Source organism: Oxyura jamaicensis, chromosome 2 (genome assembly GCF_011077185.1).
Source record: "Oxyura jamaicensis isolate SHBP4307 breed ruddy duck chromosome 2, BPBGC_Ojam_1.0, whole genome shotgun sequence".
In the NCBI taxonomy this organism is placed as follows: Eukaryota; Metazoa; Chordata; class Aves; order Anseriformes; family Anatidae; genus Oxyura; species Oxyura jamaicensis.
Genome location: NC_048894.1, coordinates 137,741,200 through 137,765,318, shown reverse-complemented (window position 1 = coordinate 137,765,318; position 24,119 = coordinate 137,741,200). Strand labels below are relative to the sequence as shown.

General features: G+C 38.2%; 1 protein-coding gene across 11 annotated transcripts in view; it reads left to right on the top strand.

Annotated features, from left to right (window-relative positions):
- Positions 1-19,198, top strand: part of UBR5 (ubiquitin protein ligase E3 component n-recognin 5) — an 85,585-nt gene extending 66,387 nt beyond the window's left edge. For 6 of the 11 annotated variants that reach the window (XM_035316819.1, XM_035316813.1, XM_035316815.1 and 3 more), the window contains 22 exons: positions 696-953; positions 1,293-1,561; positions 2,278-2,489; positions 2,815-3,045; positions 4,620-4,693; positions 5,310-5,482; positions 5,561-5,695; positions 6,210-6,430; positions 7,597-7,717; positions 7,808-7,915; positions 8,182-8,425; positions 8,984-9,095; positions 9,613-9,757; positions 10,055-10,185; positions 10,421-10,481; positions 10,817-10,992; positions 11,362-11,446; positions 12,825-12,980; positions 13,392-13,505; positions 14,404-14,548; positions 15,119-15,204; positions 16,313-19,198. In XM_035316819.1, the coding sequence (XP_035172710.1) occupies positions 696-953; positions 1,293-1,561; positions 2,278-2,489; positions 2,815-3,045; positions 4,620-4,693; positions 5,310-5,482; positions 5,561-5,695; positions 6,210-6,430; positions 7,597-7,717; positions 7,808-7,915; positions 8,182-8,425; positions 8,984-9,095; positions 9,613-9,757; positions 10,055-10,185; positions 10,421-10,481; positions 10,817-10,992; positions 11,362-11,446; positions 12,825-12,980; positions 13,392-13,505; positions 14,404-14,548; positions 15,119-15,204; positions 16,313-16,525 (3,470 nt within the window). In that variant the 3' untranslated portion in view covers positions 16,526-19,198. The remainder of the gene's footprint in view (positions 1-695; positions 954-1,292; positions 1,562-2,277; positions 2,490-2,814; positions 3,046-4,619; positions 4,694-5,309; positions 5,483-5,560; positions 5,696-6,209; positions 6,431-7,596; positions 7,718-7,807; positions 7,916-8,181; positions 8,426-8,983; positions 9,096-9,612; positions 9,758-10,054; positions 10,186-10,420; positions 10,482-10,816; positions 10,993-11,361; positions 11,447-12,824; positions 12,981-13,391; positions 13,506-14,403; positions 14,549-15,118; positions 15,205-16,312) is intronic. The other 5 variants (XM_035316818.1, XM_035316817.1, XM_035316814.1 and 2 more) reach the window with 4 other exon arrangements.
- Positions 19,199-24,119: the final 4,921 nt, after the last annotated feature.

The following is a 24,119-nucleotide window of genomic DNA, read 5'->3' as shown; positions in this document are numbered from 1 at the left end:
TTACTTCACAATTAGATTGAGCAGAGTGAGAATTACCTGATCATGACATTTTTTATAACAAAATACCTTTCCCTCATAGTCTTTTCCTTTTCTTCTTCGTCTTCAGCCAGCTTGTTCCCTCACACCTCTGTCTTCCAATATTTCCTGTTTTTCCTTTGCCTATAATTAGAAGGAACTATGCAGATTTTTTTGCAGAAGGTATGCTCAAACGAGAGCCATCTTCTTTGCTCTTACAGAGCTTCTGCATGTGAAGATTATCTATCACTCCTCTGAAGTGTAGTGAAATATTTTCACTCATTTTTAGTGCAGAAGTTAGTTATGGTTTAAAGTAAAACGTGAAAGCTGACCAATCATTTAAAGGCTTTTTAAAAGTAACTGTTGTACTGTCCAGTCTGGAAGCCCAGTTTTTAGAGCTCACTGATGGGGCAGAAACAGTGAACGTTTTAAAAATCAGATTTCTTCATTTGTCTTTTGAAATGCAAATAATCTTAGTGCTTTTTTTTGTGACGCTGGTTTTGGAAAATTTGCAGTATGTCATAAGGATAATTTATTGAAAATTTGTGACAGTGGTACATGAACCTTTTTATATTGTGTATTTTTTTATGAAAGCTTTTTTACAACAGTTGTATGATATATCCATGCATGTATATGAGTGCAATTGTCAATTGCTGTTTATCGCTTATTTTCTTTAACAGGAGCTAGCAGTGTTCCAGCTTTTTTTTCCGAAGATGACTCTCAATCAAATGATTCCAGTGACTCGGATAGCAGCAGCAGTCAGAGCGATGACATAGAACAGGAGACCTTTATGCTTGATGAGCCTCTGGAGCGAACCACAAATAGCTCACACGCCAATGGTGCTGCCCAAGCTCCTCGTTCTATGCAGTGGGCTGTACGCAATACCCAAAACCAGAGAACTACTAGCACTGCTCCTTCTAGTACATCAGCCCCAGCAGGCAAGTCTGAGTAAAATGCATGTATGAAAGTCAATTAACTAGCAGCTTTGCTCCTTCCTCTGTTTTCATTTGTTCTGTTAATGATACTATCTTTCTAGAACAAACATGTAACATTTCAGTGACATATCCTGACTGTTCTAGTACTGGCTTTGAGTTTAACAAAAAAAGAAGGATCCAGTCTAATTCTTAAAATGTTATGAATATGCTTGTAGTAGCTAGTATGTTTCTTCTAGTTAGTAATGTTTACGAGGGTTTCTTTTACTAGAAATGTTCGTATCTGTCAATACATAAAATGCATAGCAAAGCTTAAATTCATTGATGTCATACTTTTATGTTTAGCGAGTTCAGCGGGCTTGATTTACATCGATCCATCCAACCTACGTCGGAGTGGTACCATCAGTACAAGCGCTGCAGCAGCAGCTGCAGCACTTGAAGCCAGCAATGCAAGCAGCTATTTAACATCTGCAAGCAGTTTAGCAAGAGCATACAGTATAGTGATACGGCAGATATCTGACCTAATGGGTCTGATTCCCAAGTACAATCATTTAGTGTATTCTCAGATCCCAGCTGCAGTGAAGCTGACTTACCAAGATGCCGTTAACTTGCAGGTAAGAACATACAAACTTGGTATATGAACGTAATCTCAATAGAAGGAGGATTTTTTTTTTAGGTAGAATCATAAAATCATTGAGGTTTTTAAAGACCAGAATACAAAAGAATGAAGAAGGCTGGCTGGTGTTGGATTAAAAAACAAATCAGTGGAGTTAGCAAATGGCAAGAAAATGAGGCTACAGAGCTAATATTGGAACTAAGTAAGGAAAAGACTGAGCTAAAAGAGGAATTTTTGTATGCACTTGAAATTAAGATCTGCATAGAAAATGATGTCCTTTATGCTGAAGCTGCAAGTGGTGAAGGATAGAGGACACCATATTGGGATGACAGTTGTTAAAGCTACCAAAAAGTTGGGAATTAGGCCAAAAAAAAAAAAAAACAAAAATGTGCGTAGCTGGAAGGTGCAGTGTGGACATAAGGTGTGGAGTAGAAGATGTGCCTAAAAATGAGGGAGGGGTCGTGAGGATGCTTTACAGAAACACCAAGGTAGTAAGTGAAGAGAGCTGCACACCACTACAGTAAATCAGCTATCTCCATAAAGCTCTCAGAAATTGTTCGTTGGTCATTCTTGAGTGGGATTTTAGAGTCTCTTTGTGGGAAATCGTATGGAACTGTAAAAGCAATGGTGAAGGCTTGTGTTGAGATTGCATTCTCAACAGAAACTCATCTGTTTCTGTTGTTTGCAAAACACATTAAATCTCATTTTCTGTAGAATTATGTAGAAGAAAAGCTTATTCCTACTTGGAATTGGATGGTTAGTATCATGGACTCTACAGAAGCACAGCTGCGTTATGGTTCTGCATTAGCATCTGCTGGTGATCCTGGGCATCCAAATCATCCTCTCCATGCTTCTCAGAACTCAGCCAGAAGGGAAAGGATGACAGCTCGTGAGGAAGCTAGCTTAAGAACACTTGAGGGAAGAAGGTATGGAAATAGTTTGATTATTGTGTGGGATATGAAGTACTAGTTTAGTTTAATTTTGTAATGCAGCAGCATAGTTACTGTTTTGATTTAAGGTGGCTTCCTGTGTTGTTGCTGCTACTTGGTTTATTCTGACCTGGTAGTTTTATCTCAGGTATTAACTCTTTGTAATATATTGCACCTGAGCTGCGTTTACGCAGAAATGTTAAATCATGGTCATTGCTCTTCCTGTCCCACTGTTCTGTATTTCATATCTGTATTTCAAATGTAGAGACTAATAGTAAAGGATGCCTAATCTCTGCGTATTCAATTCTTTTTATTTCACTAGACGTGCTACTTTACTCAGTGCTCGTCAGGGAATGATGTCAGCACGTGGTGATTTCCTGAACTACGCACTGTCTTTGATGCGTTCTCACAATGATGAGCACTCAGATGTCCTTCCTGTTCTAGATGTCTGTTCACTAAAGCATGTAGCATATGTTTTTCAAGCGCTTATTTATTGGATTAAGGCGATGAATCAACAGACAACATTGGATACTCCTCAGCTGGAACGGAAAAGGTATTGAGTCTGACACTCAGAACCAAAAACTTCATTCCATGGCATTGTCTCTAACAGATGTACTAAAGACAAGTTATCAGCTGAAAAATGCAGGCTGTTCCTCGTGTTTAACATGATAATGACTAAGTTAGAAATCTGTTAAACATGCTAAAAATGACATAAGAGAAAACTTAAAAATTTGGTATGGTGAGCACAGTAGTTTGATATTTTCCATTTGGTTGGGGTACTTAAGCCTTAACCTGATTGTCTAAAGCACGGTAGGGAAATTGATAACAGAAAATGTTATTAAGTTGAAAATCTGTGTTGCCTCAATGATAGCATTTTACAAGGTATGCCAACATTTCTTTCTAAGAAAGATTTTTTTTTAAATGCCCTTTGATTTGAAGTGGTGATTAATGATCTTATGCATATCTGTGTTGGTAGTCTACTCCATCTATTTCTACTTCTTACTAAGTTTGGAGGTAATGTACCTGAGTAGTCACAGCCAACAGTTAGATAAACACAAGTCTTTGCTTATCCCTGCCCCTAATTTTCAGCGTCACAGGTCGAACACAACACAACCGTTCATTTTTCCTACAAATTCAGCAACTGTAAAATAGGACCTATCAATATTTAAGATACACTGGACTGCTGCTTTAGTTCAGATGTTACGCTCAATATATCTGGTAATGTAAGGCCTGTTTAGAACCTCAAGATGTATACCAGAGGTTATTGTTATAAACAGTAGTTTCCTCAGAAGTAGTGGTGGTTTAACGCAGTAACTGATTCAAGTTCTGGTGCAAGATGAGTTTAGTAGTTGGAGCTGTGGCTTTAAACCTTTTTCCAGGCAGTAACAGACTTCTGGAATCTTCTTTGTCCCCCAAAAATTCATGTACTGAAATCTCTCAAATAACTGCTCAGCAAAGAATTGCTAAGTTCTCATTAAATGCTTAAGCTATGAATGCTTAGACCTACTCTTTTAAAAGTGAGTGGTTCAAATTCAAACAAAAATCCCTTGCTTCAGTTAGATGACATTTTAGTAGCCTGCATGAAATGTTTTTATTGGTTTCATCTAATTCCAGAACATATTTGGCATGCACTGCCACAAATAAAAACTAATCCAAGTTCTTGGTACTTATTATAATACAGTGAAATCTATTTGTCTAATACACAACTCAGACTTACATTTTGAAACGTGATCATTTGAAATTATAGGATCAAGAATATTCTACACTAGTGGATTTTAGAATAGTATTCAGTTATATAATTCTTCCCCTAATTCAGGGTTCCTAGATTTTTTGATACTGATGTGGTCTTTAAAAACAAACGTACCCATCGCTGACTGAAGCCTTAACTCTTTAGATCAAACTGGGTAGGTGGCTGAATGCATTTAGGGGTAACTGCCTGAGCAGTGTAGTGACTGTGTCATGAGAGGTACTCTACAGCTTTGAATGCCACCTCCCAGTGGCAAATACCTGCCTGTTCACCAGTGACTTTAGAGTTCTTATGATGTATAGCTTGCAAGTATATTTACTGATTATACTGTTGATTTTATTGACTGCAACAGCTGTCAATGCTTTTTTTCTTTCTTTTAGAACTCGTGAACTTTTGGAGCTGGGTCTTGACAATGAAGATTCAGAACATGAAAATGATGATGATACCAATCAAAGTTTGTATACAGAAACACTTCCATCATATGCTAAATTACAATATTTTCACAATGTTTTTTTTCCTATTAGTTAGCCGAGACTATGAATAAGTGTTTGCTATTTGCATATGTTAAGGCAATGGAAAGATGTCCTTACTAAAATCTAGCTTTGAAGGACTTTCATACCATTATTATTTTACCAGATTTCTTCTGCCATTGCTTGTTCTCGTTTTGGGGCCCTCTTTTCATCTACTCTCTAACCTGCAGAGTTTGTGCCCTTATTGTTCTGCACAATGGCAGAATTAAAAAATTTGAATCTGAACTAAACTGTGATTGTTTTGATCTGTTGAAGATACTGCTGAAAACAACAGAATGTGTACTCTCTATGAAGTATATATAGTATAGCAGTGTACATTCATTAAAACTTGCCACAGTAAAAAGAATGAAAGTGACAACTAAGCAACTTAATAAAAACAGAGGGTTCGAAGAAGCATCCTGTAGAGCTATCAAACCAGAGTTGGCGTGTATTCCTGCTCCTTCAGTCACATAGCTAAGAGAGGAGCTTATTAACTGTTGATAATGTAAATCTTTAGCTTTCATAAGATAAAATTGAAGTGAAATCTTCTCTGATATTTAGGTGCTACACTCAACGACAAAGATGATGACTCCCTCCCAGCAGAGACCGGCCAAAACCATCCATTTTTCAGACGATCAGACTCCATGACGTTCCTTGGCTGCATTCCACCCAATCCTTTTGAGGTTCCTCTGGCAGAAGCCATCCCCCTGGCAGACCAGCCCCATCTATTACAGGTGACACCAGCGATGGTGTTCTGGAAGATAACTGCAGTTTGCTTTTTCATTTCTAACTGAAATATATTATTTACCCAGAATGCTTTTGTTAATTTTCAGCCCAATGCTCGCAAGGAAGATCTCTTCGGCCGACCAAGCCAGGGTCTGTACTCATCTTCTGCCAACAGTGGGAAATGCTTGATGGAAGTTACAGTGGATAGAAACTGCCTTGAGGTAGATTTAAAAGTTTGATTATCTTATACGCTGGGGATAACTTAAGCTAGTACCTTCATTCCTTCAGAGACACTTTTAACTTTTCACAGAAAAATTTAAGTAGCTTTTAAAAAGTAATTCAAAAGCCCAGTAAAAGCAAAAACTTTAATTTTTAATTTTTTAAATGTAGGAATTTTTGTGGTTACTAACATAGCACATTTCAGGTAATATTTTGACGTTTGCTATACAATCTGAGTTAATTTTGAAATACAAATTTTATCATGGTAATAAGAAATATTACCGTGCACAGTAGATTTGCCATTTAATGTTTGGTCCGTAGGCAACTCAAGTGTATGAAATACAAACACAAAACTGGAAAACGGTTTTTCCTATTTGCTGAAACCATTGAGATTGTGTTTCATCAGAGCAATTATAGTACTCATTTTTGTGTGGTTTAAAAATTATATATATCCTGAAAAAGCCTTCTAGTCTGCTTTGACTAACCCGTAATTAAATTTTACTTTTCCTTGTTTAGGTTCTTCCAACTAAAATGTCTTACGCAGCCAACTTAAAAAATGTTATGAGCATGCAAAATCGACAAAAGAAAGAAGGGGAGGAACAAAATGTGCCTATGGAAGAATCTGAGAGTTCAAAGCCAGGGCCTTCAGCTCATGATCTTGCAGCCCAACTGAAAAGCAGCTTGTTGGCAGAGATAGGACTGACAGAAAGTGAAGGGCCACCTCTCACATCTTTCAGGTAGTTGGATTTAGAAATTACTGGATGAAATACTAATGAACTGACAAAAGGATATTTGGGACTCTAAAACATCTTTTTTAAGATGGGTAGCTTTATTTAGTTGGAAAGTGTTTGTATTTGGTAGCTTTTAAAATGAACAGTTGATCAGTCTTGAAGTCTGTGCAAGCTAGTAAGTCTTTTACCTAACTTCCTTCTGCAGCCATGCTATGACTTCTTAGGTAACCAAGTTAAAAATAGGAGTTAACAGCTTGCCATCTGTGTCATGTGATACTGACCACATTTTATACAGTTAGAGATTGAACGGCCCTTGCTTTGAATGAGAGCTTTTATTTTTAATAAATGCCTAATTGAAGGCAGCCCTGTAACAGTGAATTCCACAGAGCCGTGAAGTTGTATGTTTTTGGAGTAATGACTCTGGGAGCAAGACTTGTGTTTCAGCTGAAACAGAGCAGTTCAATGTGTATATTTTTTGTGTATATTAGTATTCCATCGTGGCTTTTGTCTACAGGCTTACTGTACATAGTTGTGTAATAGGATTGTTATTAACTACATGCTGGTTATATCTGAGGACTGTTTTGGGGAATGCTGGTAGACGTTCCCACTTTATTTTGAAAACTTTTTCATTCACTGCAATGGATGCCAAGTTCCCTACTCGTTGTTCTCTGACCATTCCAAATGCAAATTAAGTTATTAGTTCTTTCATATACTAATACTTAGTAACTGGTTAGCTCAGGAGGCAAAAACCATTTTTAATTGGCCACAGAAGGGCATTATAAGACTGAGGTCAGTGTATAGAATTCCTTATATATTAAGCCAAGTGGTATTGGTTAACACTGCACAGTAGCTGGAAATCCTACACCTGTCAAGAGATTTTATGATTTGGTTAATTTGCTGTAGTTTCCAGGTGTTATTATTTAACGTGTATTATTTTTTATCTATGTTTGTCAGTGATCTATAGGATACTTTAACTAATGTCTTGCTTGACTTATAATCAAGTAATTAAGATGGACATTTGAGCTCTACACCTAACTCTAGAGTGTGGTACAGTGATGTCCTGCGTAGTCCAGTTGTTTAGAAATAAAAAATTATTTGGAGGCAAGAGGGTAGGTAAAAATAGAACTATGCCAAATGTGTCTGAAGTTATTTTTTTATTCTCCTTCTCTCAGGCCACAGTGTAGCTTCATGGGCATGGTTATATCTCACGACATGTTGCTGGGACGTTGGCGCCTTTCCTTAGAGTTGTTTGGTAGAGTATTCATGGAAGATGTTGGAGCAGAGCCTGGCTCAGTATGTATTTTCTAGTTTAAGGACAATTCCTTTTCCACCTAAACTATGAACCTCCCTTATTCTGATTTTTATTTTATTTTATTTTTTAAGATCCTTACTGAATTGGGTGGCTTTGAAGTAAAGGAATCAAAATTCCGCAGGGAGATGGAAAAACTTAGAAACCAGCAATCCAGGGATTTAACGTTGGAGGTAAAAAATGTTAGTTTTTCTTCCAAATTTATCTTACTTAAAAGCTGAACTATCAAACGTTGCAGTAATGTGACAGGAGAAGCTGTATTTCAGAGTCTGCAAGCCAATGTCTGAAACCTTACTATATGAGCTGTGCTGTGATTACTGCGTAGTTTAATCCTAGCCCAATGGGCGTTTTCTGAGCCTGTACAGAAGTGTCCAGAAACTTTCTTGTGAAGTTCAAATTCTGTTGGTATCGTGATAGATAAAGAACAAACTTTTTGTGTTTTTAATAGGTTGATCGAGACAGAGACCTTCTAATTCAGCAGACTATGAGGCAGCTCAACAATCATTTTGGTCGCAGGTGTGCTACCACTCCAATGGCTGTGCACAGAGTAAAAGTTACTTTTAAGGATGAGCCAGGAGAAGGCAGCGGTGTAGCACGAAGCTTTTACACTGCCATTGCACAGGCTTTTCTGTCAAATGAGAAACTGCCAAATCTAGATTGTATTCAGAATGCCAACAAGGGTACCCATACAAGTAAGTGATATGCAGCAGTTAATCTCCAGATAATATTTATAAAAGCTTTGGATTTATTTTGCATTAAAATATTTGCTTTTGTCTCACTTCAGACTTTTTTTATTGCTAAGTCAGCATGGAAACTTTGAAAATTGTGTATGTTATTTCTCTGAGGCAAGGAAATTGTGGTGTTTTTTTCTTAAAAGAAACTCTTGTTCCGAAAGTTTTTAGGTTTTTTTGAGCATCTGTCTCTCCAGTAGGTAATTACTGACAAGATTTTAGGCAGTAAGTGTATGTTTAATATGACTGTGCCATCTGGCTTGTCACAAATAATTCTAAATGGTTTTTGAAACTGTATATAAATTTTAGAAATACTTTTACATTTGTAAGTTGGTACAAACACTAGAGGTTCCTTTCATAAGCGTGGTTGAGCTCAGATTGGTACTTTAAGTGAAACGATTCTGTCTCATTGATGTCTTTCAAGCTGTCTTCCAAAATTGTGTCCTCCTTACACTGAAACTGCTGTTGGAGAGAGAATTATAAAGATGTTCATGGTTATGAGTTTTTCTCCTTCTTCAGGTCTGATGCAGAGATTGCGAAATAGGGGGGAGAGAGATCGGGAAAGAGAGCGAGAGAGAGAAATGCGGAGAAGTAGTGGCTTACGGGCTGGTTCTCGGAGAGATAGGGATAGGTAAGTGATATATTTTCCATTTGTTGGAGCTGGTTTGTCAGATAGAATGACTGACTTGGTTATCTTCAGGAAATATAATTCTACTTTAATTTAAGGTGTCTGTCTTTTTCACTTTTGGGAGCAATTTATGAGGTTATTTCTTGAAATTCAGCATATGCTTCGATTCTTTAAAAATTGTTTTACTGTTGATAGATTGTCTCAACTGTATGCCATAAATCTCTCCTGCTAAAACAATAATAAAAAACTTGTGTATTAGCGTCACTTTGTGAGGTGGTTTGGAAACAGCATTGCCATTGGTGGCATGTCTGACTGCGTTATCTAAAATACTGGTAGTATTAAAATCGCTGGCTCATTTTTGAATCATTCTGAATCGTTCCCTCTAAGCAGCTATGAGAAATAACTCCTCTTGGAGCATAAAAGCTAACGCTGTTTTAAATCGTGTGCCAGTTACACTCTTCCAGAAGAATTTTGTGTATTTCCTCTGAAATTAGTACAAACTGCTCTAACTTTTTTTAAGGGACTTTAGAAGGCAACTTTCCATTGACACACGGCCATTTAGACCAGCATCAGAAGGAAATCCTAGTGATGATCCCGATCCTCTTCCTGCACATAGACAAGCCCTTGGAGAAAGGCTATACCCTCGAGTGCAAGCAATGCAACCAGTAAGTCTTACCTGTCTAGTACATTAAATGATGAGTTAAATGTTCTTGGTATGTTTTCAGTTAAAAAAATAAAATTCCCTGTCTATTGTTGTTTAACTTGCATGAAAATATTTTAACGTACATGCCCGTTTTTACATTCTTCAAGATATTACTGTTTTTGTTTCTATAATTTATCATTTAGCCTATGAGGTATTCTGCAATGCATTCTATATTTAAAATACTGAAAATTTCATAAAACCGTGTTTGAAAATGAGAGAACTGGAGGAGGATATAAGACATGTCATTCTGTATCCCCAGGCATTTGCAAGTAAAATCACAGGGATGTTGTTGGAATTGTCTCCTGCTCAGCTGCTTCTCTTACTAGCGAGTGAAGACTCCCTTAGAGCAAGAGTTGATGAAGCTATGGAACTCATTATTGCACATGGCAGGTAAAGTATCAAAGATTCTCTAAAAGATGAAAACTGATTTTGTGTTTGAGGCACTTACAGTGTGATACATCTAACTCCAATGCATCCAGCTTGCTTCTTGCTTTCTTCTAGACATTTTTCTCTGGGCGAGAGACTTGTTGACCGTGGTTTATTCAAATCTGTTTGATGTCAGAATATGACCATTCCTTATTGTGAAACTAAATTTTAATTTGCCTTTGTTTTTGTCCCCATTAAGGGAGAATGGTGCTGACAGTATACTGGATCTTGGATTGCTAGACTCTTCAGATAAAGTGCAGGTAACGTATTGTTGCACAATTAGAAAGTTACTGGAGATCCAGTTACATCAGTTAATTTGGAACCTAAAATGCAGCCTTCTCTTATCTTGCAAGACGAAGTTCTGCTTAATTATCTTGTGCAGCTATCTTTTTTATCCGAGTAAAGATGTTCTTGATTTTTTTCTTTGAAAAGATTAAGCAGCAATCACTCTAAAAGTATGAAACATTACCATTAGGAAATGTCATTGGGCTTCTTAACCACTGAAACTTGAATCCTTGGCTCTAGTAGCAAAGACTTTGCTGATGTGGGTTGGTAGCTGGAAACAGATTTCTTAATTACTATTCTTTCAAAACAGGAAAATAGAAAGCGACATGGTTCCAGCCGCAGTGTAGTGGATATGGAATTAGATGATACAGATGATGGGGATGATAACGCACCACTTTTCTACCAACCTGGAAAACGAGGGTTTTATACACCAAGACCTGGTAAAAACACTGAAGCAAGGCTGAATTGTTTCAGAAACATTGGCAGGTATGTGATTAACGTACTAGTCTGAAAAAATGTAAATGATGAGTATATGAAATACCAAGGAAGAGTACCAATGATCCAAGCTGCAAAAACTTCGTTCTTCATATGCTCTGTATTTAGCACCTGGTGCTAAATAGTGGAGAAATTGCATGCTTCAGCTTGAGGTTTCTCTTCCTGTTAATTTCTTTTACAACCTGAAAGTTTTATACTGCAGAAATTATTTTTTAAGATTATATGTCCGCTGTTTTCTTTTGTGGACTGCAAGAGCAGGAAAGCTTAATTCTTAGAATATTTTTACTTTTTAATGCAAGTTTGCTGATAAATCCTCAATGTAATGTCACACCAAAGCAAAAATCAAACTTGTGTTTTCAGAATCCTGGGATTGTGCTTGTTGCAGAATGAACTGTGTCCTATCACGTTAAATAGACACGTAATCAAAGTTCTTCTTGGTAGAAAGGTAAGTTGATTGTAGAAATTTGAACTTGCTTTAATCACATAAAATCTCATCTTCATGACTGCTTTTTTCCATGTATTGTGCATTGACTGGTAGAGTTGGTAACTGTAGGGACGCTAGGATGCTTTAAAATTGAATTTAAGAAGGTTTTCATTTTAGATTGTTAAATGAGTAAATGTACTGGAAGGTATTTGAATAAGATAAAAAGATTTGCAATAGGTTAGCCTTTTGATTTCCTTCAGAAACAGCATACTGTTTCCTTTTTTTTCCTCTTTCTGAGACTGAAGACTCAAAGGTGTAGTGTTAGTACCAGACAACAGCATCTCAGCTTACCCAAAACCATTTTCCTTGATATTTGATAGGACTCATTGAATTTAATTATAATTAAGTTTTGTCTCACGTGCAGGCATAAATCAATTGAGAGCACTTGCTACCTAAACTTTTGGCAAAAGTACCCATTTTTCACCCCTGAATGAACACCAGTTACATGCTGCACATTTCACGCATTAGTTAAGAACACTATAAGTTCATAACATCATGTTTCTGATGCAACAAACTTAAACCAAGGTTTGTTGTTGCTGGCCTTTTCTTTAAAGACAATGCTGATCATATAATCAGTTTTCCGATATACACATAATCTTTCATGAAAAGGATTAGTGGCAGAAAGATATGTCTCCAGATATTCTGACACCTTCTAAGAGAGATTACCCTTGTATTCATTCATTCAGGATTTTCTTTTTCAATAGACATTCTGTCCAGTTAGATGTTGAACACATCAAAGAATAACTTAGTTAGAAAATAATGGATGACTTTTCCCTCCAGCCTGATAATGAACAAAGAAGTGAGGAACTGTAGAAAACAAGAAAAAGTAGGTGCTGGTATTCTGATTGCTAGAAGCTGTGGTATGTGGCTACTAGGGCATCAGCCAGTTAAATGTATAGCAGCAGTATGCGTGTAAGTGGCAAACAGTCTTTTAGCACTTTGGAGCATTGATGCAAATTGTTTCCAACTTCAGTCACCCACTATCTCAAATCTGTACTGAGTTAGGTGATACGTAGAATTTGTTTTAAAAAAATCACAAAAACTTGTTACATTTCTTTTTAACCTCTATGCCTGTAATAGCAGGCAAGGCTTTACAGGTCTATCCTTACGTTCTGGTAATGCACTTCAGTCGAGTATTCTCATGCATCTTCAACAGTAAGCTGAAAATGGGAGGTTGACTACTGCTATTTCCTAGGGTCTGTATGCTTTGTTGTACAGGTTATTATGGGTCGTGATACATGCACTGCCATATGGTAGTGCATAGATTAGGCACAGGTCACCATAATTTTGAGTATATTCTTAAACAGGTATGTTTCATACATCTGTGGTTTTTCCACAGGTGAACTGGCATGACTTTGCTTTTTTTGATCCGGTTATGTATGAAAGCCTTCGGCAACTCATCCTCGCTTCCCAGAGTACAGATGCTGATGCAGTGTTTGCAGCAATGGATTTAGCATTTGCAATAGACCTGTGTAAGGAAGAGGGTGGTGGGCAGGTAAGGATGGACATACCTGTGTCTTTGTAGTTTAGGAAGTTGACAACTTGCATGTGTTGCCATGGTCCTGCAATCCAGGTCCTTCTAAGGTCCCAAAGCTAATGTTCTAGCCTTTCTAGATCCAAATACGGTATTCTCTTTAGCCATTGAACTGTGGTGGTTTATTTTTTTTCCTTGAAAGTGATGTAGAGCATACCATAAAGCCTGGATAGTAGAGTCAGTCCTAGGGAATCTGTAATGCTTTATACCCTGTAGTAGTAGAAGACAAATTTACTACTACTACTTCTTAGAGGAATATTAAACTGTAAATCGCTGATCAGCATACTGTGTCTGTTGTAATAAAAATCTCATTTTCTTTTTCTTTAAATCTCATTTTCTTTTTCTTTAATTGTCCTTGTTACTTTGCCATAGGTTGAGCTGATTTCCAATGGTGTAAATATACCAGTCACTCCTCAGAATGTTTATGAATATGTCCGTAAATACGCAGAACACCGAATGTTAGTGGTAGCAGAACAGCCTCTGCACGTAAGTTTTTGGTGGAGTGTGCTTTTAAAAACCAAACTAACAAATAATCCATAAAATTTCAGTCAGTTAATTCTTCTCTTCATTTTGGTATTGCTACTCAGGTTCTTTGAGATATGACAGCTTGATTAAAAAGACTTAATCTTTTTCTGTAATTGTATAGCTCTTTGCAGTGCTGTGAAGACTGAGTACTTTGAGCAAGCAGTAGAGTACTGAGTACTAGAACGAAAGACAATTCCTTTTAAACTTGATTTCATTGGTTAAGTCTGACAAGAAACCTAACAACTGACTGTATTGAGTTTGAATAATTTTTGAAGCATTTTAAAAATGAAAGTTAGAGTAATATATCTATATAAATCGTTTTATTTAAGTCTAGTGCTTAAAATACTCTGTCATATGATACTAAATCTAAACTTAGTCATTTCTGCTGACTCTGGTTTCCTGCTGCAGTTCTGAGAGATGTGAGCAGACTCTAGATTACTTCTGTGCAGATTAGGGCCAAAGTTCTTCCAAAAGGAAGAAAGAACTCGCTTGGTCTCGGTATCTGTATAAATTAATAAGTACTTTGTTATAAAAGTTGAAAACTGTAACACTTGTATTCATTTGGAGATGTACTTTGCTCAGCAAAATATCTGAACTTCTCAGTAACTGAGTGCAGATGCTTCTGCTCCTGCAGCTGGTGAAACATCAGTTGAAAGCATTCCTGGTTTTGCAATACTTGGTAGTACTGCTCTGCAGCTTAACATGCTGGTGCAGTTCTTTGGTTCAGAAAAATGGGAAAGCTTTGAAAGAAAAGAACAGCTAATAGAATACTGAATTTTGAGTTGATAGGGGATTTTGTGTGGAACTTCTCAGTAAGTGATATATGTCTGTAATGTGAATCTTGTGGCTTTCACTCAAGGCAATGAGGAAGGGTCTGCTGGATGTGCTTCCAAAGAATTCATTAGAAGACTTGACAGCAGAAGATTTCAGACTTCTGGTAAATGGCTGTGGTGAAGTAAATGTGCAAATGCTAATCAGCTTCACTTCTTTCAATGATGAGTCAGGTATGAAACAATTTATTCATTCAGAAACAGTTGTAGAGTAAATACAGTTTAGAGTGTGAAGTTACTAGCATTAAGCTTAAAGCACTTCTTCAAATTTGGCATCAGTTAATAAGTCACTGAAAATCATAATAAAATTCCTACTATGTTAATTACATGCCTTGTAAAATGTTGACCTTCAGTTGGGGTGGGGGTGTGTTTTTTAACTTTGCTGTCACTTGGCATTAAAGGAAAAGATTATGTTACTGGTAGCGTGTCTTCCCCTCTGGAAGTTCTGACCTAACGTTAGAACTACAAATGCGATGTATGCAGTCTAATATTTCTTTAATAATTTTAAAACTGTTGAGCTTTCATTGGGCTTTTCAGGTGGGAAGGTGTGGGAGATAGACTGTGGTATGTCAGAATTAGCCTTTACATTCAAAAGTATGTGTATTGGTTTTGAAATTAGCCTGTCTCCAGTATCAGATTGTAGCTGAGATCCAACTTGCAGTACGTGTAAAACAGCTCTCATAATATTTATGGTTCAGCGCACCAACTGAATTACATATAACTTTTGTTATTTATTTCCCATAGGAGAAAATGCTGAGAAGCTTTTGCAGTTCAAGCGTTGGTTTTGGTCCATAGTTGAGAAGATGAGTATGACAGAAAGACAAGATCTAGTAAGTTGTCTGTTCTCGGTGAAAATACGCAGAACTGGCATTAGTTTTGCATCATTACTGCTTTTCAGTATCTGTACCTACAAAGACTTCATATGTGAACAGTAAGGTCGCAGAGCAGAGTAGTAGGGAGTGGTTAGACTTTCATTTCTGGAAACATTAGATGTGAATCCTAGACTTTGCCGCTGGAAGTAGATGTGTTGTGTCCTTGCCCATATTCACAAATGTAGAAACACGCTTACAGTCTCTGCAAAGGAGTTCTTAAGCTGAGTAACTGTTGTTAGTCAACTGTGTTGTTGGACTAGTAGGGTTTTGAGATAGATTTCTTTTTCTGGATCAGCTACTCTCCTTGGCTTCTGTGTATCCTGAGGGCAATGCGTGTATCCTCTCGGTAAGATGTCAGTAATGATACCATCTCCTTCTTCACAAAGCCTTTTTGGGATAATGATGAGAGGCATGAAAAAATAAGATCGTTTCACTTTGGAAGACTTGCCTATAAATTGTCTGTGAGCTTCTTAAAACTGCTTGCTTTTAACTTCCTACCACTTAAGGTACTATCTTTCCTTTACAGTTTGCTAAAAGGAAATGAGGACTAATCTGGAAAGCAGAAAATCTAGAACACACTTGTTAAGGAGTATCTGTGATTAAGCTTTGGTAGTGACACTGCTCTGCAAGTTTCACACTTGAGAAAATAAACCCAATATTCTCTCTTGCTGACTTCTGTGTGTACAAGGACTATATTCCTTAGTCATTGACTGTCTTGGGAGAGATTTCTGGGTATGTTTCGTATTGATGGCAGTTAAAATCTTCCCAGATGGAGTTGGGGACATTTTATTTACTGAGGATTTAATTATATTGGATCATTTTGAGTGCTACTTTTATCAGTTTTTTACAGATGTATATAAAATAATGAGCAGTTGAGAAAATGAAATGAGGGAAGCTACTACCAAAGTATTCAGCATGACCACTGAGTGTAGCTGACACACTGAAAGGAACATAGTATGATCAAAACGACCATGCAGTTCTTTTTTCAACCCGTGCTACAACAGAATGCAATGTAAATTTGAGCCTTGTCCAGCACAATTTTAAATACCACCTCCTGTTTTTTCAGGTTTACTTCTGGACATCAAGTCCATCATTGCCTGCCAGTGAGGAGGGATTCCAGCCTATGCCATCAATCACAATAAGACCACCAGATGACCAACATCTTCCTACAGCAAACACTTGCATTTCTCGCCTTTATGTCCCACTCTATTCCTCTAAGCAGATTTTGAAACAGAAATTGTTACTCGCCATTAAGACCAAGAATTTTGGTTTTGTGTAGAGTATAAAAAGTGTGTATTGCTGTGTAATATTACTAGCTAAGTTTTGTAGATTTTTCCATTTGTCTATAAAAGTTTATGAAAGTTAATGCTGTCATACCCCTGGTGGTACTTTAAAGATTTAAATGCAAACATTCCTGTACTAAATTTGTAACGTAAAGGCAAAAGGAGCACTGGCAATATCTGATTGCAACAGTTTGCCAGTGAATAACTCCTTGGCCTAGCCCCAGCCAAAGATGACAGCAGAACAATATAATTTACACTGTGATTTATCTTTTTGCTGAGGGAAAATATGTAAAATGTTCTGAAAATTCACTGCTGCCTTTGTGGAAAGTGTTTCAGCAAAGGTTCTTGTATAGAGGGAGTAGGGAATTTCGAAATAAAAAATTAAGTATGTTCTGTGTTTTATTTTAACTTTTTTATGGTGTTTAATTTGTGGTTGGCTGCAGTTGTGTATCATGTATATTGAACTTGTAAAAAGTTCCTGACAGCTCAGATCCCAGAGTTGGGATCGTCCACTTATGAAACCACTTTCACTGCAATTTTTGTTCTGGTTGCATTGAACTCTGGCACATCAGATACCATCACTAATATTTTGCATGTAATCTGTACCTTCGGTGTGTTTTTTGTACATACGATGAGGCCAATGCACAGTATTTCATAGTTCACAATCAACATTTTTGTATCCCTGTTTCAGTGAACAGACAGTCAGGAGGTTGTTCCACTACCAGTTCTAACCCGACACTTGTACTACATTATCTAACTATGTAAACTCAGCCTGGGCACTTTCTGGTAACTGTAAAATGTTTATAAGATCATGATTATTGAAGATACATTTTGGAAAACTTTAATGTTCGTGAGCAGCTTAACTTCTTTTGTATCTAGCCTTTTTTTAAGTATCTTGTTACAGTTTTTTAATAAAGAAATTACAGACAAAATACCAAGTTATACTGAAGAAACAATAGTTTTTATTTATTTAGCCATTTATATTTTAGCTGGCAGCATACACCAAACACAGATCATCAAAAATCTGAATTTTGTAACTGAAAAATTGACCTGCAGAAGACATTCATTCAGCCTGCATTTTACAGTTAGCAGAGAATCCTGAACGAAATGGGCCAGGCAACCCCTTCTTTTGACAGAATTGGTTTGAAGGGAAAGTGGCTTGTTCTGAAAAAAAAAACTTGAGGTTATTAGGTTAGAATAAAATTTTGAAACTGTTGTAGTGGGTTCTGCTGTATTTTCACTTTTGAAGTGGTTGTTTTTGGGGAGGGCAGTCTTTGAACATAACCTAGGACTTGCTTTTCCTAATGCTTGAGAGATTTTTGAGAGTTAGGGAGCGATTAATAAAGGCAGGAGCTGCTTTTTTTCTGTATCATAAATTTCTATAAGCTTAGTGGACTGAAGTATTGAAGGCTAAGGGTTTCTGTGGTGGTGATGTTCTCCCTCTTTCTTGCTTCTCCAATGTCATGAGTCTTAGTATTTTTTTCCTTTGTTTTCTTGGGGAGAGCTAAACTTTTAATTCCATTAAAATCTGAGTGGAATTCAACTCTGCCAGAGTTCCACTGGATTTTCTTTTGTGCTTTGTGTCAGCTAGGTGAGGATGTCCAGAAGTTAGCTACAACTGAGATTATTTTTTAAAAGGCTCTGCTTTCATCATTTATTGAGTTGCTTCAGGTATGAAGCACAGCTGAGATCAGAGTATCTGATCACACATTACCAAATTGAACAGAAAATACTGTTTTCTAGACAGGGTTGACTGTGTCAGGCTTGTGTAGTTAAACTGCAGATAAATCAAGTAAACAGATGCGGAATTATTTCTGCATTTATTAATACTTCTAAGTGACTCATCCTAGAAAAGGATAGTTCCAGCACATGGGGATTGGAGTATGTTCTGGATTTTCTGTTGTGACCTTCAGCGTATCGTAAGTTTTAAACTTACCTGATTTTACTGTTTTAGTTGAAATATGTTTTAAAAGGCAGTACTGCGCACAAGTCTAGGTGTGTGTTAGTACAGACAGTTCATACTGTATGGCTGTTCTCATGCTAAGGAGAACAGTTACCAAGGTACAAAGCATCATATACCTTATGCTCGGAATTTTTACAGTGTAATTGTTTTCATCACCAAAAACTCCTCTAAGGGAAATACGTAAAGTTAGTAGAAGGCAAAACCAACCAAACAACAACAAGAAACAAACCCTGTTTAGGATAGGCCTCAAATCTACAGCCTGTAAAATAAAGCTCCCTCCCTCACAAAGCTTTGTGAGACTTTGATGTATTCAAAAGTATCCAAGGTCCTTGGATGAAAGGCCATATATAAATGTAAAATACTGTGTGTATATATATATGTATTGTGTGTATATGTATATAAGTGTATGTGTATGTATAACATATAAATATATGTTATATGTATATATATTTCTGTATATAGCTTAAACCTTTTTTTTAAGTCCTGTAATGTATAGCTGGACAAAAACAATGCAGGTAACTCAGTAGCTCACCGTATATACACACACACGAGGCTTTCTGATGACAGAAGTGGAGAGGGGATCTAGGAATGATTTATGCTGTGGTCATTGACTTGAAATGTATATAAACAGCTTTTTTCCTCTGTATGGTATATTTAAGCTATATCGAGATTTTAATAAGAAAAATGTTTATTAAAATCATACACCTCATCTCCCTTTGACTTAAGCCCTTCTGTTAGTTCACTTTTAAGATGTGGTAGAGAAACAAGTTAAAGGAGAATTCTGTAATGTTTACTTTTTATGTAGTCTAAATCCTTAGCTGTTTTTAACTGCTGAAATAGCAGATAATGTTTTAGCAGTATCTGTTCTTTATCACCGACATGCTAGTTCCTATCCTGAAGCTAGGGAGAGCTGACATCCTAGTGCAAACTTCGCCGGGTTAGTTCTCAGCGTTGGTTTCAGTTGCTTCAGCTTACTGTATCCAATCCAGAAGGCAAATTGTTCGCTGTGTTAGCTTACCAGAAATGAAAAACTGCACAGACTTTTCTTACCAAGTGCTCTTTCTCATCTGTTTGGTATGGGAGTGTCTTTTGTTCCCTGCAAGTTATTTGCTTATTAAGTCACTCAGTTTAAAAAAAAAAATAAATAAATAAATAGTGAACTGGCACATCTGTAAAGCAAAAGGAATCCCAGCTGGCACAGCAACAGTCATGCAGGGAGGAGTAAGAAATGCAATTTTCTTAATCTCTTAACCTGAATTTATCTTTTAAATGAAGTGCACAGTTGTATATAGACCTGCTGTTTTTCAGAAGTTTACTTCACTGTGTGCATCGACAGAAGTGCACAGAGAACAGAGCATGGGACAGCTCACTTCAGTTGTGTGGGTGGGAGAAGTGGACAAGTTCTGTCCTGATGCAGTTCTGTTTCTTTCAGTGCTCTTCTTGGAGGCCTTGTCCAGCACAGCTTTGTCATTTTTAACACTGGGTGACAGATTGTTCAGTAAATTAGTACCCACTGAGGAAGCTTATCTGCTGTTCTCTTATCTCCCTTTTTATATAACATCCTTATAGCCTGTGGGTCATGTCTCTGTGAATTTCTGTAAATGCCCTTCTAAACCTTTCTTTGTACTCTTCATTGATGCTCTTGTTTTTCTAGCTTCCTCTTCCCATGGTGAACTACAGGTGTCTAGCTTACTTGCTTTACTTCCTTTTCTCTTTTTAAACTGTAGAATTTGACCTTTTCCTGAACTCTTCAGTCTAATCCTTTTTAATAATGGGTCTGCCAAAATCAAACAGAAAACTCTGCAAGTCCTAAATAACCGGAAGCCCTAAATAACTGGCTGTCAGTACGTGGTCTCTGTTTATCCCAAGCTCTGAATGTCCACGCGCAGATTGAAACGTGCGTGTCGAGTGGTCCTGCCAAAGCTTCAGTGAACATCTTGGACCCAAGTGCAGGAAATTCACGTGTGCTCCCTGTGGAGAGGACGTGGAGACACTTTGTAATCGAAGCCTCTTCTAAAGCTGACTTGCATTGCAGTGCGATCAGGACTTAGCGCCTTCAGGAGCATTGCTGGGTCCTTTCCTAGTTGGAAATTGCTGTCATGGTTTTAATTTGCAACAACTGGGACGCTTTCCTTGCTGAGCAGGTTTGCCGAACTGAGAAGCAGTTTGATTTTTGATTTTCTGTGGAGTTGCCTTTTCAAGAGGATAACATCATCTTGCTTGAAGCACAAGCCTGTAATTGAGACTTTCCCCTTCGTCCACGGCTTTCTTAATATAAAGCTTTTGCTTTTCATCATTTGTCACCACAGGCTGCTACTCTAGTAATGTACTGTTCAGTATAGTAAGAAGCAGTTGGTTGCTACCAAGCATTTCAGAACTTTTTTCCCTGTGATGGGGAAACTTCGGTATCCTTCGTCCAGTGACAACAGCCAACACAGCGTATGCCTGAACAGTGTAGTCACGTGAACCTCCTGGAAAACAGGCCGTTGCCACAACCTGCATTAGGGTTACAGTGCAAGGAGGCACTTTTGGGGTAGCTTTTCAGAAAATCCTTATTTTGAACATACTGAACCTATTCATGAAATAATTTTCATGCAATGAGCGTTTTTCAGCTGAAAAGGCTGATTGTGCTTTGACTTATAAATGAAAAATCTTTAATTTACCTGAAATAGTATTGTTTATATAAAATTTGATCTTTGTAAAGCATTTTTAAGAGATCTAGATATTCCCAGAATAAAGAGTAGCTTTAGGGGAAGGAAGGAAAGAGACGTTACAGTTCAAGCTGTGATGATGACTACATTTTCAATGTCATACTTGATATCTTTTTGGGACTTACTTTGTAATTATTTTTTTTTTTTACCTTGCCATGAAAGAGTACTTTGTCCAAGAAGTTGTAATTGATGCTGCTGTAGATTACAACTTTTTTCCCTCTGCTTTTGTTACCTTCAGAACTAACTATAGCACAAGCTTGCAGGTTGTTCTCATTCATGTTCTTCCGAAGGAGAAGATGGACAGGCTTTTTCTTTTTGGATGATTTTTTTTAGAGCAGATCAAAATTACTTCGTTGTACAGACCAAACTTTGGGAATGGAAAGCTGTGCTAGTACCTGGCCAGGTGTGGCTCTCTCCAGCAGCATACCCAGTGCCTGTGCTGCTGCTGCACTTCCAGTCATTGCAGTTAAATTTAGAGCTCTTGTGAAGCCACAAGCAACCCTCCGAGAAGACCCATTCTGGCAGACTGGCTTGGAGCTTGGCCTCGTGCACCTCTGGGGAATGCCCCTGCACTTTCAGAAACTGTTTATATGAAAGTCTGGATCGGAGTCCCACCCCACACAGAACGAAACATCCTAGGGCTTGTGTGCTGAGAAAGCAGAGGTAAGCGACCTTGGGGTTGCACAGGACAGCTGCCGTACTGCCAAGTGATTAGGAGCTAAAGAATGAAGAAATCCTTGTCCTCATCCACTTGGGTGCTTGTTTTAAGAAAGACGCTGCAGTAATCCTTAAGTCTTGCACAACCATACATGCTCCTAAATTTCACATATGTTTATTGTGTGTAAACTGAATTCCGCAATTGCTTTTCCATATTTCAGTATCATGTATATTATGTGATTAATTTTATATAAGACAGCTAATGGAAGCTGGTGGATTTTTGTGGGGATGCAAGAAAAGCCAGCTGCTGTTCTGTTAGTCCTTCACTCATTAGCCGTTTGTTTCCTTTGCTGTGTTTCTCCCTCTACATTGTAATTTTCAGGCACTATGTAAATAGACATTTACTGTGTATCTATAAAAGGGGTTGTGTGTCTTTAAGAAATTATCCTCAAATATTTGAAGTCCTTTCTATTGTTAATTCCATGAATTTATGGTATTTCTTACATTGTTTCAAATAGTCCTTTATTTGAGGAATTTTGAAACAGCTGCCAGGATGACCGGGTTAGGGGCAGAGGACGACTGATAGGCAGGTCAGATCAAACAGTATGATGGGTACGCTTTGAGGTTTTTTATTGTAGGTTTTTGAGTGGGATGCATGAGTTCCTGGGTCATCTGCGCACTGCATTGTACTCAGCTATGTAATTTGTCAGTGTTAATGGGTCAGCTGGGTTTGCTCTACATCAGCATTTCTCACATCAGCATTTCTCTCATTGTTTGCTCTGGACCAAGAAACCCTATGACACACAGCATGTGGAAGAACAGAGCTGCTGAACATAGATACTACGCAATGTGTGGGTATGTTTGTGTAATAAAACTTCTAAGTCTGACTCAAAAAGAGCACTAGTTAGGTAACCAGATGTTGGTATAAAACCGTATTTTCTCATGCTTGTTATATGCTTTCAGCTGCTCTGTGGTGGCTGTGAAATTTCTCAGATGCTTTAAAAAAATGACAAAAACTGACAAAGGTATGGTTAACGGTCTTAAAAATGATACACGGATCATTTGAAGCTGCATGCACGTACCTTTCTGTGGGTATGGCTGGCACTTGGACTCGAGAGCACTGGGCGGCGGTATCAGGGGTGCTGCCACTGGTGTGACTTCTCTGCTGAGGAACATCAGACCTCCAAATCGTCGTCCTCCTCCTCAAGTGACTCCCTGCACTCCTGGCGTTTCTCTACCTTTAGAGTGGCTCAGTGCTAGTTTTATGTTGGTGAACGTCTTGGGTGCTCATAAACTTCTTTTGCTGATGTTTGCTTCACATTTGTCTCTGATGTCAAGCCTTTGTGAGAAACCAGGCCCTCCTGCATGAGGTGGGGCTTTTCTTTGGCTGCTTTTTTTTTTTTTTTTTTTTTTTTTTTCCCTTCCCTACAGACTGTTCAGTTGTTTTGATAAATGACCTGTGTGCCTACAGGAAACTACTGTGGCCAGCCTGGCCCCGAGGAAGGAAGAGGAAACAAACTCCAGCCACCAGTCTCATGCAGAAATTTTTGCCTATAAGGAGTGATTCGCAATAAAGGATGGAAACATTTTAGTAGCACTTCCCCAGGCACTGCTTGCAGTCACGGGCCAGTGCAAGTCCCGGGAAAGGGGCAAGAGTGTGTTACAGGTGGTAAGCAACTCTGCACTACACCTACATCCATCACGTAATTACTGAAAGGTACTGAGGTCTGTATTAGCTCAGGAGGGATTTAAAAATGCAATCTTTTTGAGTTGGAGTTTTTCACCCACTTCCCCCATACTCACCTTTATCTGCTAATAGACACACTGATATCAGTGCCAGCTACCACTGCTACACGTGGCTGTGGCAAACCCGTTAACTCCCTCCACTACTTTATCTTCTGCTGTCGTCTCTCAGGGGCTTGGCTGGGATTTTCTGTGTGTTTATTTTTTTTAATAAGAGCAGCCACTGCCCTGCCCAGTCTGCCTCCCTCAGGTTTCTGCCTCCGCGTTTGCGTCGCAGGCGTGGGCCTGCAGGCAGCTCCGGCCTCGGGAGCTTTATTTATTTGTTTGTTTTGTTATTTATTTATTTCAGAGGTGCCGTGTGTTTGTGCGATCGCTCTTCGTTAACAACACAGCCCCGGGGCCGGGCAGCCAGGCCCTGCCTCGCCTCCCTCCGGCCCCAAACGGGACCGTGGTGGCTCCCCGGGCCCTGGGGGCCTGTCCCCGGGCCCACCGCGGGGCCGGGCCGGCTTGAGGCGA